The following is a 19,523-nucleotide window of genomic DNA, read 5'->3' as shown; positions in this document are numbered from 1 at the left end:
GCAGGAACATTGGTTTCAACTGGGCATGCGCGAAAGGGTCGCATAGAAACCATTTAGTACACATGGTTATCGATTTCTAGCGTTTCGTTTCGTCTACAACAGCATTATGAGCAAATCAAAGGCGGCCGCGCGTGATAAGCTTTCTTCAATGGCGGCAGTCATTCCACAGGCGCCTCCAGTGAGAGAAATCGTTCCTGGACGTTTCACAGAGAAGGATTGGTACAAAACGCATAAACCTGCGTCATCCAGCAAACACTAACAATCGATATTTGTGCTAGGAGAGAGATGATTAATGATGAGATAGATGTGGATGTGATGGCGTCCATTCTAGACGAAGTGGTGGCGAAAGCTTGGGGTATTCTCTATCAGAAAGCTATAGAAAAGGCACTCTGGCCATATACTGCTGATTGGGTACGAGACACTGTTGAAACTATTGTGGAGGTGAGTGACTGCCTCGGCCAGTGACCCAGGAGGATGAGTGATGCGAGTGTGCTATTTTTAGTGGCAATTTCTGGAAAGAGATGAAGGCGAAACTGATACTCATTTGGATCCTAACTGGATAGAAGACGAAGGTTAGAAATTAATTTAAAATTTTTTTATTATTGTTGTGGCCTTGGAGTTCCAGACTGTCATATGCGCATTGAGGTCTGGAATTCCGAGTCATTTCAATGTTGCGTCACATAATTTACTAAATTGTTACGTCGTTTGCTTGCATTTGCAGAACCTGTTCCTGCAGAAATTGACACGTGGGCTCGTGGTGCTGTGCCAAAGACGAAAGTAATGCTATCTCGGTCTAAAACTCCTCAAATACAAACAGATGAGACACAACCGGAAGTAGAGTAAGTGACTGCGTATTTTATTATTTTTACTTTTTATTCTTATTTTATTATTATTTTGAATTATTAACTATTTTAGTTCTGGAACTCCGAGGAAACACTTCATCAACTTCCGCTTTGCCGTGTTCTTTTAGTTTACGTCTCTTCTAGTTGATCTGAAGTTTCCTAACTGCGATTTTAGATATTTAAAGTTCAGTAGTAATGCCGTTGACTTGTAAAGTTTGTCATAAGCATGCCAGGAACGGAGAAAGAAGTCTGTTTAGATTTCCATTTGATCGAGCGTGGTTGAGAGTGGATTCTGTGTTTGAGCCTAAAAGGGAGGCAGGCGGACCACATTCCAGAGTAAGCATAGATCATTTTTAGTAGGATTGCTTTGAGAGAGATTTCAAAGCAGACCTAGTGAGCGGGTTAGGGTTAGGGTTATGGCAGATGTAAGAGTGTTATAGTTTCGTACCTGTTCCAGTCTTTTACAGCACTACATGTTAAAGCGGAAGTTGATGCGATGTATTCTCGAGGTTCCAGATCTACACGCAAGAGAAGTCATAACGAATGTCTCCAGCGTTTTCTTCTCATCGCTACAAAGCTGCACCTACTTCACAGTGAAGGTGAATGTTCAAGTGTTGTCTTCAATCAAGCGATTTGATGTAGAGAGTCGCGTTGCGCTAATCGAGATTTTTCCAATACAAAACGGTTCAAGTCGACCTCCAGTGACGTCATACCCTCTTGCACCTTCTTCATCTGTGAGCATTTGAAACGTGATTCCTTTTTTTACGGAGTCACTTTGGCTAGCGACTAGGGTACCGTTGAACTTCGAAAGCAAGGCTATTTTTCAAGAGCAACTTGTTTTTGCGTGCGAGTTCCCCTTTAATTTACTTTTTGTCATGTTTGCAGAAAACTTGTTGAAGAAATTGTTCAACCTTCTGAGGACAAGTCTGATGAGACTCCAATCATTGTTCCCATCCAATCTCTACCTCCTCTTTCCTCAAATTTGAATTCAAGCGTTCCGAGACAAAGAAAGAAGAAAGTTACAAAGGTTGCCAAACAGAAAGAGAAAGTTGATGTGTCTGAAGGGGACACAGTGGACCAGGCAACTGAAACGGCAACTCAAATTACCGTTCTTGAACGTAGAGCAAATGATCCACTTCATGCGTCATCGTCAATACTAAGAGTCAGTAGTACTTTTGAGTGTGTTGTTTTGCTATGCAGTTGATCAGCCTGTCTGATGGCAATGTCCTTATGTGCTTTTCTTTGCATACACATGTAGCTGCTGCACTGCACAAGTGCCCGCTTATCTCTATTTGAATATTTGTGGCTCTTGGCATTTACTCTTGCTTGTCTATGTTTCTTCAGGCTCAGCGTGGTCGACCACCTGGTAGAAAGGACGTTATTTATGACGGCAAAGGCAATGTAACGCAGGCTGTTCGACTACACCCAGCAAACTTCCCATCTCACAGGTAATCTGTTGAACATGACCAAAGTAGAAAAAGACCGTTACATCACTGAGCTCAAATTGTACATCTACAGACAATTGACAACATCATATGACATTAGAAAAAATATACAAGGAGAGCTAGAGATCAAGGCAGGCAGACACAGGTTAACATAACTGGATAGACAGACTATTGTAAGAAGAGACCAATAGTTGTATACTCAGTGAGACAGACAGGAATAGGCACATTCACAAGAGGCCTTTGTCGATTAATTGCAATGTATTTTGCTTTAGGGCAAGAACACGATTTGCTGTTGTGGATAAGGCCAACACACAATTTGACAAGTCATCAAGAGCGGCTTTATATCGCCCAGTTCCTCCTCAATTGAGTCGCAAACCGCCAGAGAGAAGAATCAGATTTAAAGGAAGACAGCAGATCGACTCGCCACAAGAACCGGCTCCACTTTCAGTTAGCCTGGTGAGATACCCTAGTCAACAAGAGATGATATGATGTTGTGCATGCTTAATTAACTGGGTTAATAATTAATTAATTTAATGATTTATATTTACTTATTAAACGATTGCGTTATAGATAGACAAATTGATTGACTGATTTATTACATTGCTTGACCGATTACTTTGACCGGTTCAGTAAAATCCAATGGCAGTCAACAGATCGATCATCTCAAAGAGTGTATATCGATCTATTGGTGTCATGATGTTTTCTACTCTCTAGTTTGATATCGACAATATCTGTCTTGTGCAGATTGATTCGATCAGCCTTTCAGCCGGTGTTGTCATCAGAGAAGGTGGCCGAACCAAGGAAGGAGCCAAGACGACGTCCGACTCCATTTCAGGCGCCACGTTTCCTCTACAACCAATCGCACCATTATATCCCAAAGATCTCACTGATCCTGGTTACGTATCTAGTGGCTCATTTATAATCAGACCGGTTGCTAGTGTGCCTGTTAGCATGCCAGACAGACGGCCAATTCCGCCGATTGCCAATAGCAATCGGCATCAGAACGTATCGACGTAGTTTGCACTTGTAATCACAAGACCATTAAATGATAATACATGGCAAATGCTTGACACGCGACTCTCGTGATGTCACCACCATTCCACGTCGCCTTCATCCTCATTATTACACCTCATCTCATCACGCAATTGCCTCGCTAAGAACCCATTTGCCAGCACAGATCAAATGCTAAACATTCGCATCCTATTCTAGTGAACCAGTTTGCGAACACAGCCCAGTCTCTGTGTCTGTGGCCTCTTTTTTTCAGGGTCTACATACGCAACGTTTGGAGCAAACTGGAGCCTGATGTTTGGACGGTTTCCAGCACGTTTAGCTTTTCTTCTTCTTCTCCTGTTGTCAATGCTCGCGTTACCGTGTGCAGGTAAGTACACTAAAGTGTTGCTCTATTTTCGCGGAGCCAATGCGGTTGTTGCTGATGTTGGCGTTTGTTTCTTGTTGCAGGTGCGTGTAGTAGCGGTGAGACGCAGTGTGGCGACGGAAGCTGCGTCGCACGGTGCGATTTGAACGACGACTGCGCGGACACTTTGGATGAGTTCAACTGCAGTAAGTGATCGTGTGTATTGTACATTTGCAAGGCAAGTTTGTTGACTAGAGTTTATTGAGTTGGTACTATCGCCACATTTGTCACAAAATGTGTTAATTAATTGGTAATGTTTGATCAGCTACTGACTACCAATGCACATTTGAAGACGGTCTTTGCTGGTGGATCAAAAGCGATCCTGAATGGCAACTAATTGAAGCTTCTACCAACCCGTCCGTCTATGCGCCCAGCACTGATCACACCACCAACACAGCTAACGGTAAATACAAAATGCCATCCGACTATTGTTTTGTATTATAAAGTCTTGTTGTTGTAATGCGTTTGTTTGTGTGTTCAGGGCATTTTATATTGGTACCATCGTTGGATCGTGGCTACACGTTTGACCAGTATGTCACACTGGAGTCACCAGACTTGCTTAAGAGCCTTCACCGAGGATTAAGATTTTGTTATTCGATCAATGATGAAGCATCGCAAACCGTGAGTTTCTAATCATGATTAACCCTAGACGCGTATGCGCTAGGTTTACAGTAGTGTTCTGGGCTGGAAACCATTTGACCAATAACTGGACCAAGTAATGACGCGACATTTATTTATTTATTTATTTATTTATTAATTAATTTATTTATTTATTAATTTACTTATTTATTTATTTATTATTTATTAATTTATTTATTTATTTACTAATTTATTTATTTATTTACTAATTTATTTATTTACTAATTTATTTATTTATTTACTAATTTATTTATTTATTTATTTATTTATCTATTTATTTATTTACTTATTAATTAATTAATTAATTAATTTACTAATTTATTTATTTATTTATTTATGTATTTATTTATTTATTTATGTATTTATTTATTTATTTATTTATGTATTTATTTATTTATTTATTTATTTACTAATTAATTAATTAATTTTTTTTATTAATTTATTAATTTATTATTATTTATTTAACCGATTGGAATGCATAGCGTTTGCTCATTGTTACAGTATGGTTATGTGCTCAATGGTCACCCGAGCAGTTGCCTCCAATTATATCAAAGGATGTAATTGCATTCCAATGTTTAGGCTGCGTTGAGTTTTAGCTACCAAGTAATGCGTCAACCCTGCTAACTTTAGTGCTTGCTTCTTTACTTCCTCTAGTTGTTTAGTTATACAGTCAGCAGTCAAATTGGATGATTCTATATAAACAACTAGCATTGCTGCAACTCGTTCATTAGGCAACATATTTTATTGTCAGCATAAAGCGAGGTGTTTTAGTTGTTAATTGCTTGTGAAAGTAACGGAGCACTTAGTGGTTCAAGGATCAGGTTGGTAGTGGATCAGGTTGGTAGTGCAGGTTGTTGTTACTCCAAAAGGTGGCCATGGCAAGGGTACGTAAAGTCTGTTGTCATGACAGTTGGGAGATTATGTGACGGGCGTATTTGGATTTTAATTACTCTCATGTAACGGTAATATATCAAGATTGTGTATACGTTTAATGTAGTGGACTATATGGCTAGCCAATCTGTGTTTATTGGTATTGATCTTTTTGTCTCATACTTGTTTGTTTGTCAGGGTCCCAGACTCGTAATTCAAGTCAGGAAGTCTGGCTCAACGTGGAACTGGTCTGATATGCAGACGCTTGTGACATTGACGAGTGGTACGGAGTCTGGTTGGCAACAAACCGAAGTTGCCGTTCCCGACTCTTTCTCGCACGAAAACTTTGTATTCCGACTGTCTGTGACGGACAGTGCAGGCTGGCTTACCTTCTCGTTTGTTGGTGCTGTTGCCATAGATGACTTGGAGATTGTTTGCGATGCATTAGGTAGTCTAGCTAACCGTTTTCTCTGCATAAACAACACATTACTTGCAAAGCGTGTCCTAATCTTTTGTATATCTGCTCCCAATGTTTGTAGATCCTCTTGTTGTGGCCTTCACTTCTGAGTCTTTCAGCTTTCGATTTAATGTCAGTGAGAGTGTGAGCGGCTATGTGCACTACCGTTGGGACTACGGAGATGGAAGCTCTCCAGTCTACAGTGTCTCTCCAGAGTCTACACACGAGTATACCTCACCTGGCTTTTACCTTGTTCTCATAGAGGCATCACTTTGTGGACAGAGACAAGAAGTATCCGTCACAGTCATGGCAGGCAGTCTACGTTTAATTGAAAACACTCCAATTTCTGGGGCTTTGATAGTCGCCAATTATTCATTTGTATTAACTGGACAGCCTGTTCTGTTTTCTGCCAGTGTGGAAAGTGGATCCAACGTCTCGTTTGTGTTTGATTTCGGTGATGGCATGGTGGTCAGTCCTCTCTTTGACTCACTCGTTTCTCATGCTTTTACAAATCCTGGCGTCTACACGGTAATTCTTAATGCATCGAACGCAGTCAGTGTCGGTCTTGCTGTTTGCACTGTTCTCGTTCTGGATGAAATCACGGGTCTTTCTTTGGAGTTTGCGTCACCCAATGCCGTCAGAGAAAGGGTTGAATTTCAAGTGTCTATCACCACAGGAACAAACGTTAGCATGACGTTTCAGGTTGACAATATAACTTGGACGTTTGAATATGAAGAGAATGAGACAACGTTTGGACATGTTTTTAATGTTTCGGGTGTCTATTGTGTGTTGCTGCAAGCTACCAACTTGGTAAGCAACGATGAGATTTCAACAGAAATCACAGTGCAGGTGAAAGTTGTGAGTATCACGTTGATAACTCCACCAGTAGCACAGTCAGGAAGCGACATTATGATTAATGTTTTAGTTGATCAAGGATCGGACTTGACATATCGATGGGTCATCAGCTTGACAGGTCAAAACACTACAGCTATTGACACCGATGAGCCTTACTATCTTCTCACAGTTTTTGATACGGATGTGTATGAAGTCTACTGTCTTGTATTTAATCTGGTGTCTCAAATGGCAAGTGAGGTGAGTAACATAAGCGTTCAAGATGCTGTAGAAGGAGTTCATCTGTACACAAATAATTCTACTGTTGCTGTTGGAGTGGATGTCAGGATCATTGTAACTGTTGAGGTGGGATCTGATTTGACTTATTCATTTGACTTTGGAGACGGTAACGTTATTAATGACCTTAAAACAAGGGAAGTCACGCACGTATTTAACAATTTTGGAACGTACAGAGTCACTGTCGTTTCATTCAATTCGATCTCAACAGCAAACGCAAGTTTGACGTTGACTGCTCAAATTCCGGTTATTGGGCTTTCTTTAGATCCAGTACAACCAGTCAACACTAATGCCTCTGTCACACTCACTGCGTTCCTGACTGGTGGCAGCGATGTCACAATTTTATGGGATTTTGGTGATCAGACAAGTACATCTTACCTGATCCCATTTGTTAACCACTCTGTACTTCAACATCTTCATGTCTATTTGCATGCTGGTGAATACAAGGTCAATGTTTACGCCTCTAATGATCTGAATTCACAACATCAGTCGACAATAGTCTTTGCTGCCAAGCTGTTGAGCAATTTTACTGTTACAGGACCAAACATTGTAGCAACGGATGTTAATGTTACGTTTACTATACTCGATGATGATGATGATGATGTGATATTGAATCGTTGTTACACTTGGACTGTGCATGACTCGACTGGACTGACATTGCACAATGAGACGAACTATCATCAGACGTTTGTTTACTCATTTTCTCACCCTCTCACTTACACAATCAAATGTGTATTAAACAATAAACTCTCAACAACAGTTGCTTTGCAGCAAGTTCAAGCTCACCAAAGGATCGATGATGTGGAATTAATGTTGACACCTTCTGTTGCTGTTGACACAGAAACTACTGCCAATGTTGTGATTGGTGCTGGCACAGATGTCTTGTACACGTTTGACTTTGGAGATGGAGACATTCTAATGTCGCATGTTGCTATGGTTGCACATTCCTATGATTGCCGAGGTGTTTTTCTTGTCATTGTGACGCTGGTGAACCCCGTGAGTCAAAGCACTGTCAGTAAAGAAGTGACTGTACAAGAAGTGGTAACAGGATTGACAATTTCTAGTAGTAGTTATGTATCTGTTGGACGTCTTGCTTTGTTGAATGGATCTGTTTCTCAAGGATCTAATGTCTCATTTCGATGGGATTTTGGGAATGGTATCAACCAGCTGGTTGAAGCATCAAGCTTGGACACTCAGACTGAAGCTGTTTATCATCAATATGGTCACTACACTGTGACATTAGAAGCATCTAATCTAGTCAGCTATCTCAGTGCGTCAACAACTGTTGTTGCTCAAGTGGAAGTAGATGACGCTCATCTTTTTGTACCATCTGTCTCAAAAACAGGGGAGACAATTGAGATGTCAGTAAGGGCCATGTTTGGGTCTGACATTGCTTATCATTGCCTTGGATTGGATGATAACTCGCACATAGTGTTGGAAGTGACACCCAATTATGGTGTTTTGAATGCATCGTTTTCCATAGCCGGAAGGTACACTTTACAGTGTGTTGTTTACAACAACGTGTCTCAAGTGATGGTATCTGCTGTTGTCCATGTGTATGAAGAAATCGGTGGTGTCTCTCTGTTGAGCAACAGAACAGTTGTTCCCACGGGATCTGTGGTTAGGATAGCGGCAATTGCTGAAACAGGATCAGATATTACGTATACTTTTGCACTGGGAAATGGACTGGTGATCAATGCAACCTCATCACAGATATCACACGTATTTTTGCATCCGGGAATTTATCATGTCGTAGTGATTTTGGCAAATCTGGTTGGTTTTGTCAGTACATCAGTTGACATTATAGTACAAGAAGAAATATTGGAAGTTGTGTTAGTATTGAATAGAACAACATTGACTATCAATGAGTCTGTGACACTCACAGCCAGTTGCTCTACAGGAACAAATGTGTCAATAATGTTTATATCGGGAGACGGTTTTGTTTCAACAAGGACGCCGCTTGAGGGTAACAACGTATCTTGGATGTACTCTTACACGCGTCCAGGGCGGTACAATGTGACCGTGACCGCAGAGAATCTTGTCAGCTTTGTGTCTCAGTCTGTTGTTGTTCTTGTTGAAGAGCAAGTCAGTGGATTGGTTTTGAGCGGTCAACATGTTGTAGAAACAAAGAAGAATGTCACATTTACAGCAGTGGTTGATAAAGGAAGCAATCTTAGGTATCGATGGACAATCGTCGAGACTAATGGAATGTTCATAACTAACACTGATGATGAAACTGACTTAACCTGGATTTTTCAAGCTACTGGAGCTTATGATGTAACAGTAAGTGTTGAGAATGCAGTTAGCAATGCTTATTCACACCACAGAATTGCAGTGCAGGATAAGATTGAGGCACTCTCTCTGATCCGTCTGACCGACGTAGTGTCAGTAGGACAAACAATGCGCTTGCTAATCTCTATCGAAAAGGGAACAAACGCATCATTGTTTGTCGACTATGGAGAAAGCACGACGAATATCAGGGAATTAATACAAGCTGGTCTTACCTACCAGTTGTATCATGTCTATAGCGTAGTTGGAGAGTATGTCTACTCAGTTGTGGCAGAAAACCTTGTCAGCTCGGTTACTCAGCAGGGCATCGTTTCTGTAGGAGAAGCAGTCGCTGGGTTGGTATTGTTAGGTCCAAACGTCATGGAAACGAGGAAATATGCCAATTTTACGGCAGAGATACGTGAAGGAACGAATGTACGTTTTACTTGGATGATTACCGGTCAACGCGGGACAATCATTGCCTACGAGGCGGAGAGTCAGTCTTCTGAGTTTTCCTGGCAATTTCAAACTGACGGAATGTACAACGTGTCGGTTGTTGCCAAGAATGCTGGAAGTAGTGATGCCGATTCGCGTCTGATTGTCATCCAACACATTGTAAGTCAACTGTCTCTGATCGGACCAATCGCTCCAGTGTCCGTCGGGCAGGTGGTTTCATTCTACATTTCAATACAAAATGGAACGAACGTCGCATTTTACGTATATTTTGGAGACGGAATGTCTCAAGAATTGAGGCAACGACCGGGTGGAGAGATCATACGATTGACTCACGTTTATAACAGAGCGGATCGATATGTGTGTTCAGTACACGCCGAGAACTTGGTCAGTTCATCTCCAGTAAAAACCACGCCTGTCACCGTCCAAGAGTCTGTCGGCACGGTCTTATTGAACGCGTTCTCTCTTGGAATGGAGGGAGACGAACCGACCGTATTCTTTCCTGTGAATACAATCATTAGTTTGCTACTGTCCGTTTCGCGTGGATCCGACCTCGAGTACCTGTGGAAGACTGAAGAAAACCATGGCACGTACACAGTCAGCATGCTGCCGTCTATCACGCATTCCTATAGCTCTCCGGGTACATACAACGTTACTGTTGAAGTCCACAACAACGTCAGCAGTACCACTGCTAAGCTAGGCCTCATCATTCAAGTTCCAGTCGTCAATATGAGCGTGCAAACATCCAAACGCATTGTCAGTGGCGAGCAGACTGAAATCAAGATCATTGCCTCGACGGATGCGACACACGTGACTTGCTTCATAGATTTCGGAGATGGCAAAACTGCCGTAATTCCCAGAGTAGAACCGTCGCATCGAGTGGGGAACCAGTTCTTACTCTGCCAAGTCAACCATACTTACCCTATTCCGGGAACGTACAAATTGCAAGCAGTCATATCAAATCATGTTTCCAGCTATCAGGATTCGCTACAAATCGTTGTCACTGTGAGCTGCTCTAATCCCTACGTGCGCATTTCGAGTAAACTCGAAGTCGACCCGTCGGTCGGATCATACCAAATCGCGAGGTCGGACAAATTTGAGTTGATCAGTCAAATGTCGGTCGAATGCAATGGATTGGTGAGAGCAGAATACAAGTGGACGGTCGCTCGTGTCGAACACGACCGCCATAGAATTGAACTGCCACCGTCGGTGATCACCAATACCGAGTCTTTCTATCTGGAAGGCGGGACCCTCTCTTATGGATTGTACGAAATGAATGTGACCGTTTCGTTTCCGGACGTGGCCAACGACGTTACGACGACGCTGTCTGTTCGTGTTGACGTGAAAGCTGGAGACTTGAGAGCATTCATAACGGGAGGCAGTCGTCGCACTGTACGCGCTGACCGCGCGATAACCCTCGATGCACAATCAGGCTCGTATGATCCCGATAATCCAAGCGACACGGCTCTAACTTACGATTGGAGCTGTACTCTAATAGAAAACTCGCACAACAACAATAATACCGTAGACTGCATTCCAGATGATAACCCTCATCCGGGTCTTGCCTGTTTGGATTCAATGTCGTTATTACCCGCGCAGAGACAAGGACTACTGAGATTAGACGCGGGATGGTTAACACCCAATGCGACGTATGTCTTCAAGGTGACAGTAAAGAAAGACCGCAGAATGAGCGCTGCATGCAAGACACTGATGGTGTCTGCAGCCACCATACCAGATGCGTTCATCAAGTGTGTAAGGAACTGTGGGTCGTTCGTCAACCCTTCATACGACTTAGTGCTGGTCGGAGAATGCATCAACTGCACTGTTGGCGACACGGTGGTCAACATCGAATACTATTGGTCGATACTTCGCAACGGAGTGGAAATTGATTTCGACTGGGATGAGCATACAACTACGAATCGAACGCAGGGAGGTCTCGTTATCAAAGGGGGGACATTCAGCCCCGACGAGTCGTGCACTCTTAGACTTACAGTCACGACTCAAGCTAGTCAACCTGGTAGTGCAGACTTTGACTTCACGACCAGCTCGTCTCCTCAAGGAGGAACCTGTAGCGTCACTCCAACACTCGGTTATGCCCTCAATACAACGTTTACTGTAACGTGCTCTAATTGGACGGACGAAAGCGGACCGGTTGATTATTATTTTTATTACGGAACGGGAAGGTATTCACACGTGCTCGGCGGAGAGGCATCAAACTTACATCTGGAAAGCACAGGCAGCCAATTCCTTGAAGTAAACGGTTTGTTTTTGTTTAGCTATGGTACAGACCAATCAACGGTCTTGCAACTGCTCCCTTCCGGGTCCTCGTTGGAGAACTACACCATATCAGTGGTTGTGAGGATCACAAATATCCATCATGTGTCGACAACGTTTACTACAGAAATTAGAGTGTTGGATGCTGTTGAATCCAGTTGGGCGTTACTGGACGTAATGAGTGGAATGGTGATTGTCAACGACTCGTTGATGGATCGGATGACGTCGTTTGGACAGTTGAGAAACATGGTGCAACTTTGTAATAGCATTGCTGTTACAATGAATAAACAGGCGGACGAAGAGATCGAGAGGCACTCGAGAAAAGTTGAGGAAAACAGACAGAGAAGAGAGGAGGTAGGATGTGTTCTTTACCACATGCTCTAGACCTCGAGTCTTGCCATTCATGCAGTTTTGAGTTAAAGGCAAGCACAAAAAGTGTAACGTAAGACAACTTTTTGTGCAGACGAAGACCGACGGAGAGATACATAAACACGCACGCACGCACACACACACACACACACACACACACGCGCGCGCGCGCGCGCGCGCGCGCGTACTGTACATGGTTGATGTAATGAGACCATCAGTTCGATGTAGTGAGCCATAAAACAAAGTGATTTATCCAAGATTTAATAATGTAAATTGACTAATTCCTTTCTAATTTGTAGATGAGAACGGAGATTGTTGTAAGTCTGGCTGCAGTAACGCCGAGCAGCTTGGAAGAGGTAACTCAAGTTTCGAGTGCATTGGAGGCTTCCACCAGACAAGCGGATGAGCTGAGCGTCGATTCTCAACTCGTTCTGGCTTCATCGATAAAGGTGATTGCCAACAAACTGAAGGCACACGCTGAACTAGACGAGAGCAATGACAATCGTTTGGTCGAGTCGACTGCAGAAGACATTTGGGCAAGTCTGTCGCGCACGTTGAAAGCGAGCGTCGATGCGGCAACAATACCGGACGTGTCCTTGTTGGTACGTATCATCTCTTGCTGTCTTGCTGTCGTCTCGGTGGTCTTTGTTTGTGCATTGTGAATGCCTCTGTCGTTTGTGTACAGGACTATTTACTCATCTCTAATGCTTCGACTACTCAGACCAGGCGAAGAAGGAGACGGGCGCTTGATATAGATGAAGTGGTTGGAGTAAGTTTGATGCTAGACTGATAGAAAGTAGACTACTTATATATATATATATATATATATACAGTATATACACATACATACTGTGTGTGTGTGTGTGTGTGTGTGTGTGTGTGTGTGTGTGTGTGTGTGTGTGTGTGTGTGTGTGTGTGTGTGTGTGTGTGTGTGTGTATACGTATATATATATATATATATATATATTTAGGATCGCCAAATTGCTACCGATTCCTTACAAGCAGCCAACACTCTAAGTCAAGCAATTCTAGTCAGCAAAATAGTCGGAGAGAGAGAGACAATCCTTCACGGTCATGGTCTCATCATGATTTTGCAACGTCGGGCAGTCGAGCAATCGTGCCGGTCAGGGCGAGCGAGTGTTTACGGAGATTCGAATGTGGCGTTCGTTCTGCCGTCGACGGGCGACGTTTTGCTCTGCGATAGAAACGTCTCTCAAGTTGATGTGCAAATGCTGAGCTCGCTCGACAACTTTCATACTTGGGATCCGTCTGCTAATAATGTCTCTTCTTCGAGCGGCGGTCTCGCCTTGTTCGACAGCAAATACAATGAAATAGCAGTCTCTAATCTATCCGACTATATCCACGTTTTCATCCGCCATGAAGAGTCCAACTCGACTGCAAATCGTTCAACAGCAAATCAGACGTACACAGTGGGATGTATGCAGACCGGGATACACGGTGTTGCGTTGACGTTGGAAAGTTCGTCTCTCCTGTTGAGTGTTGAACCAGAAATTGTAAACGACAATCAGTCGTTAACATTGTTGGTGAAATATGCGTCTTATCCAACGTCACAAGATTATGACTTTCAATACACTTTACCATTACCGGATGACTACTTGATCGATTATCGGTTAGACAGTGATGACGTTGGGAAGAGTTTGGAACGATCTACGGATTTCTCTACGAATTTAAGTCCCTATACGGTTTTTATACCGTCTTCTTTGCTCACGAATGGCACTGGAGAGTACTTTGTTGGCATTCGGTTGGCTTTTAATGGGTCTGAGAGTGCGCTCAACTCCGGGTGTGTGGGGACTACAAATGTTTCTTACAAGTTTTATGCTCGTGCGCCTGCGTGTTTGTTTTGGGATGACAATCTGGAGACGTGGCGTTCTAGTGGCTGTAAAGTAAGCATTGTAACCTTGTTTATCGTTTGTGTGGTCGTTCTGTCGCGTCTCTAGTATTTCTGGTGTTTCTGGTTCTTGTTGCGTTTTTGCTGACCAATCTGCGACAAGCATACAGCAACGCCATTTTATTTCTTGGTTTACTATATGCTTTTATGGAGACAGACGCTTTGTTTTTGTTGTTTGATTATTTTGTAAATTGCTGTTCGTTTGTTTTCTCTCTATAGGCTGCGTGTTTTGGTTTGTTGCCATGCAATCAATTTGTAAATCGCCGTTTCTCTTTTTAGGCGGGACCTTATTCTTCATCTCATCAGATCCACTGTCTCTGCAACCATCTGACTTTCTTTGGTGGCAGTTTTCTAGCGCCTCCAAATTCAATAAATTTTATATCCGACGCGGTAGCTTTTGCTTCTATCGCCGACAACCCGGTCGCTTTTTCTCTCGTATTGTCTATCTACGGTCTCTACCTCGTCCTTTTCGTCTTCGCGTATCGTGCCGACCGCCGCGATTCGAAAGAGGCGGAAATAATCGTCCTCACCGACAACCTCTTTCATGGAGACTATCTCTATGAGGTAACCATAGCAACAGGATTGCGTCGCAATGCGGGGACAAGCTCCAACGTCGGCATCGTGTTAGTTGGCGAAGAGGGCAGCAGCGATCCGCGACTTCTTCAAGCCGACGGATGCAACTTATTTCGACGCGGTGCCGTCGACGTGTTTCGCTTGACGAATTATCATTCATTAGGTCAATTGAAAGGAGTGCAGATCTGGCACGACGGAACCGGGGATCAATCCGGATGGTTTCTTGATCGAGTTCGCATTCGAGACATGAAAACTGGTGATGTATGGTTATGTCTCTGTGGTCGGTGGTTGGACACGAAGCGTGGCGACGGACGAAGCGGTCGATTTGTACCGGTCGCGAGCGGAGAAGAACTGAAGTCGTTTACTCACTTGTTTCCTTACAAGTCGGCACGAGGATTTACAGACAGTCATATCTGGTTTTCTCTCTTCACTCGACCTCCGACCAGTCACTTCACTCGTGTGCAACGTCTTTCCTGTTGTTTCTGCCTTCTGCTGTGTTACATGTGTGCTAGCGCTCTGTGGTATGGAGCAGTCGACGAAGGCAGCACGGCAACTGCAAACCAATCTTTGGGACCGTTCGAGTTCACTTGGGCCGAGATCTACACTGGAGTGATGACCAGTCTCATTGTATTCCCCATCAACGTTCTCATCGTTCAGATATTCCGTTTGGCTGCTCCGAAAACAAAGAAAAACTGTTGTCTCGTCTGCAGCGAATCGCGCTACTCGACCAAACGCAAGCGTCGAGTCTCACTCGGTCCTACTTTCCAACGCAAACTACTGACGGTAGCGTCGAGGCTCACGTCGCCCGATTGGAGAATGTTTTCCTCTCGAGTATCACCCATAGCCGACGAGAGCGATGTGAGATTGTTGTTGAGAGAAGATTCTAGTGTATCAAAGATTTCTACGGATCCCTTTGTTGGTTGGACCGATGACGACTCGCTCTCAAATTCTTCATGTCCGCAGACGGCTCTCTCTGCGACGACTGTTTATGAGGACGAGAAGTCGAAGAAGCATCGCATCTGTTGCTTCAAGTTTCGATTGCCGCACTTTTTTGTTTATGTCGCCTGGTTTCTTCTTGTCGCCTGCAGCGCTCTCTCGTCTTACGTTACCATTTTGTTGGGATACAACTTTGGTACCGAGAAGGCGACCGAGTGGGTGCACGCCTTTCTAGTTTCTACTATACAATCTATCTTTGTTACACAACCGTTTAAAGTTATTGGCTTTGCTGTGTTTTATGCGATGATCATCAAACGGGCGGAGATTGATGGTGAGGTGGACGCCGATGCGGCAGACTTAGTGTTGAGCAGAAGTGACAATGAAGCGATGGATCCTCGACACTTTCAGCCGCCATCTAGGCAGTCGAAGTTTGATCAGTCGGTCAGGACGGCTCGAAGGAAGCTGAGGAAGAAGGAGGGTACGTTCAGGGCTATAAGAGATCTTGTTATTTATGCGACGTTTCTCACTATTTTGTGGATGATTGCGTACACGGATCGAACACCGGATATGTACTATATGACAAAAGCTGTCAAAAACATCGTTCTCAAAGCGAATGGTGGAAGTGGCATTGCATTTAGTGATGTTAGTACACTCGTGTCTATACACGTTTCTTTTCTGTTTGCATGTCTGTGTGGGTTTTGTTTATGTTTTTGGTTTTTGTCTGTCTATCTGTCTGTCTGTCTATCTGTCTGTCTGTCTGTCTGTCTGTCTGCCTGTCTGTCTGTCTGTCTGTTTGTCTCTCTGTTCATATGTTTTAGTTTGTTAGTCTATTTGTTTGCATGGTTGTCTGCTTGTGTACTTTTTCTGCTTGCTTGTTTATCCTCTCTTGTGTGCTTGTCTTGGTTTTCTCCATTCACTTTTCCGGTGCAGAAGTGTATGTTGTGCTGCTTGCATGCAGGTAAGTCGTGCGTCCGAGTTTTGGCGGTGGACCGAAACGACTCTGCTACCTGGATTGTATGGTGAATACTGGTACAACGGTGACCGTATGGAAAATGGCTTTACGGCAGAACCGTATCTCAAACTCGTCGGGAAACCGAGACTGAAGCAGTTCAGAGTAGAGAAAGGTCAGGCTCATATTCCCTTGTTTAGTATCTATTGGCCAATGCGTGTTTTGCGATGCGTTTTGTTTTGTATCTGTGGGTCATGCACTAACGCAAGACCATCCAATACCATTTGTAACTGTTGAATCACACAGTCTCGTTGCTGAAATGTTTGTCATGCCAGCATTGCCATCCTTAGGTTTTTATACTCTTCTTTAGTATTCTGTCTGATTGGTTGTTTGAACCTTCTTGTCTACACACAGTGGCGTCACTTATAAGCGCTGGGTGGGCCAGGGTTCCATCTTAGTAGGTGTGGCTTTCTAAACAATTAAAAGTCTTATGAGCTGGTGGCCTCCCTGTGTTTCCAGGCTCATTGACGCCGCTGCTAGACATTGAGCATTGCATATGCTTGTCTGTCTGTGCTTGCAACCATTGTGGCCTTTCTCCTTCCTTTTTTGATATTTCTTTGTTGTTTGAGGAAGGATCGTGTACGGTGCCAGGTATACTTGCAGATGAAGTCACTCGCTGTTACAATTCTTATTCCAGTGACTCTGCTGATCGCGGATGGTACCGTCGTGGCTGGTTACCTCTCACACGGACAGACAACATTTCTCAGATCGGATGGCATTACTCATCTTCTAATACATGGCTTATATGGGGACAAACCGGAACGTACACTGGTGGAGGATATGTGGTGGATTTAGACAGGAATAATAGATCGATTGCAGGCGAGACAATATCAGGACTACAGGAGAGCAGATGGATTGAACACGGAACTCGAGCTGTTACTGTCCAGTTTACTGTATACAATGCTAACTCCAATCTCTTCTCCATCTGTCTCTTGCTTGTTGAGTTTCCTGCTTCAGGAGGTGTTATGACGTCACACACAGTCTACACGACGCGTCTCTTTCGTTATGTGACGAATTTTCAGTTGTTTATAGTGGCATGTGAGGCCGCCTTTGTATTCTTTCTTTTCTACTACACTGTGAAGGCAATACGGGCGATCCACAAGGTAAAGGGAGCGTTTATTGTTGAGCCATGGAATTGGGTGGAAATGTTGGTTATTGTGCTGGGTTGGACGACGACTGGTGTGTACATAGCAAGGCTGGTTTATGTGCTACAGGCGAGTGACAATTTTCAGTCGAACCCAAATCAGTTTGTTGACTTTTATCACATTTTTGTGTTGGATACTATTTATCTCACGGGATCGTCGCTGGTCGTCTTCTTCAGTTTTCTCAAGATTCTTCGTCTTCTTCAGTTCAATCGCCGCATGCTGTTGCTGGCGGGAACCCTCAGAAGGTCGGGAATGCAACTTATAGCATTCGCTATTGCCTTTCTTATTGTGATGGTGGCATTTGCGTCACTTCACATGGGAGTGTTTGGTGCCAGTGATTACAGATTCTCATCCATGTTCTCTGCACTGCAATATCAGATTGAGATGATTCTCGGAAAGTTTGAGGCGAATCGGTCGAGAGATGATTACCCCATTGCGGCCCCCCTCATTTTCATCATGTTTGTGCTGACGGGTGCGATGCTCTTGTCCAATCTGTTTATTGTTCTTATCAATGAGACGTTTTCAGCCGTCAAAAGAGACAATGATCAAACACAAAACAAGTATGAAGTGGTCGAGTATATCAAGGAACTGGTTGGCCTTGGCAACGACTGTGATGAAGAGGAAGAAGACATGACAAATGGACATGATGACGACGACGACGAAGGCATCGGCTCCAAAGCTCCGTCAGCTCAAGTAATGGAAACTATGTATTCCGCTTTGGATGGAAAAATGGATTTCATAGTTGAACGATTTACTGAACTCCAGACGAGGACGACACGACTCGAGATGGATTGTCTACTCGAAGAACTGGAAAACGTGTATATGTCAGCTCCCGCTATCCAAACAACTAGTCTCTAATTCTTTGGACGACATTTTGTGTTTTGCTGTGTGTAACATGAGTAGGTTGCAGCCACGTGACTTGCTTGTTGTACTGGATATCTCAACATCTAGCTGCTTGTTTAGGTAGAGTTAATTAATTATTGTGTTTGTGGAAATGGATTTGTGGTTATATCTCTAACGAAATAACTACACTTTAGAAATCTCTGTTTGCCTGTCAATGTGTCTGTCTATCCGTCTGTCCGTGTCGTTGTCCGGTTTTTGTGTCCATTTGTGTTGTTTACCATTGCTGATACATTTGTTCACGTACTTACTTGAGTAAATATATATATATATATATATATATATATATATATATATATATATATATATATATATATATATATATACACACACACACATATAATATATAAAGCTCAAATTGTCTGTCTGTCTGTCTGTGTGTGTGTGTGTGTGTGTGTGCGCGTGTGTGTGTGTGTGTGTGTGTGTATTCGCGTTTGGCGGCCACGTCTTTTGTCCGTTCGCAACCGAAATCGGCACGCACAGGAGAAGGTTTGCGTAAAAGAATTTAAAAAAATTATGCACCGGGTCCCCTCTCGAGCGGTCGACTCCCGCGTAAAATTGCTCGATGACGCAAACGCTACACATTCCAGTTCATTCGAACACACGCCCACACCAGTCCTGTGTAGACTGTACTCATCGCCGTCCTTCGCAAAGCTTCGATCAATCGAATATCTCTTGCCGACGAAACTTACTCTTCTAGCGCTTTCGTTTCTCTCCAAATTCTGATTGCATTTGCGCCGAATCCAACCTACACGTTCTCTGCAGCAAGCGCTACACGGGGAGTGTGTCGATTTCTATTGAAACAAGCGCAAAGAGCAAGATCCGAATTCATTCACCACATCCGGGACCTCGCAACAAAGATTGCACGTGACGTGTGCACAGGCCTATCTTT

At 43.5% G+C, this 19,523-nt stretch overlaps 2 protein-coding genes across 2 annotated transcripts; both read left to right on the top strand.

The window, feature by feature from the left end:
* Positions 1 to 13: 13 nt before the first annotated feature.
* Positions 14 to 3,357, top strand: LOC134194997 (uncharacterized). Its single transcript, XM_062663990.1, has 8 exons — positions 14 to 219; positions 279 to 441; positions 503 to 572; positions 722 to 839; positions 1,728 to 2,004; positions 2,187 to 2,290; positions 2,560 to 2,743; positions 3,032 to 3,357. The coding sequence occupies exons 1-8, from the start codon at positions 107 to 109 to the stop codon at positions 3,302 to 3,304; spliced, it is 1,302 nt and encodes a 433-aa protein (XP_062519974.1). The 5' UTR covers positions 14 to 106; the 3' UTR covers positions 3,305 to 3,357.
* A 9,887-nt stretch (positions 3,358 to 13,244) lies between these two features.
* LOC134194662 (polycystin-1-like protein 2) lies at positions 13,245 to 18,762 on the top strand. The gene is made up of 4 exons (XM_062663604.1): positions 13,245 to 14,063; positions 14,348 to 16,219; positions 16,536 to 16,701; positions 17,160 to 18,762. The coding sequence occupies exons 1-4, from the start codon at positions 13,245 to 13,247 to the stop codon at positions 18,587 to 18,589; spliced, it is 4,287 nt and encodes a 1,428-aa protein (XP_062519588.1). The 3' UTR covers positions 18,590 to 18,762.
* Positions 18,763 to 19,523: the final 761 nt, after the last annotated feature.

Source organism: Corticium candelabrum, chromosome 19 (assembly GCF_963422355.1).
Source record: "Corticium candelabrum chromosome 19, ooCorCand1.1, whole genome shotgun sequence".
Taxonomy (NCBI): domain Eukaryota; kingdom Metazoa; phylum Porifera; class Homoscleromorpha; order Homosclerophorida; family Plakinidae; genus Corticium; species Corticium candelabrum.
The sequence above is the reverse complement of the archived record's forward strand: the minus strand, read 5'-3'. Positions and strand labels throughout refer to the sequence as shown.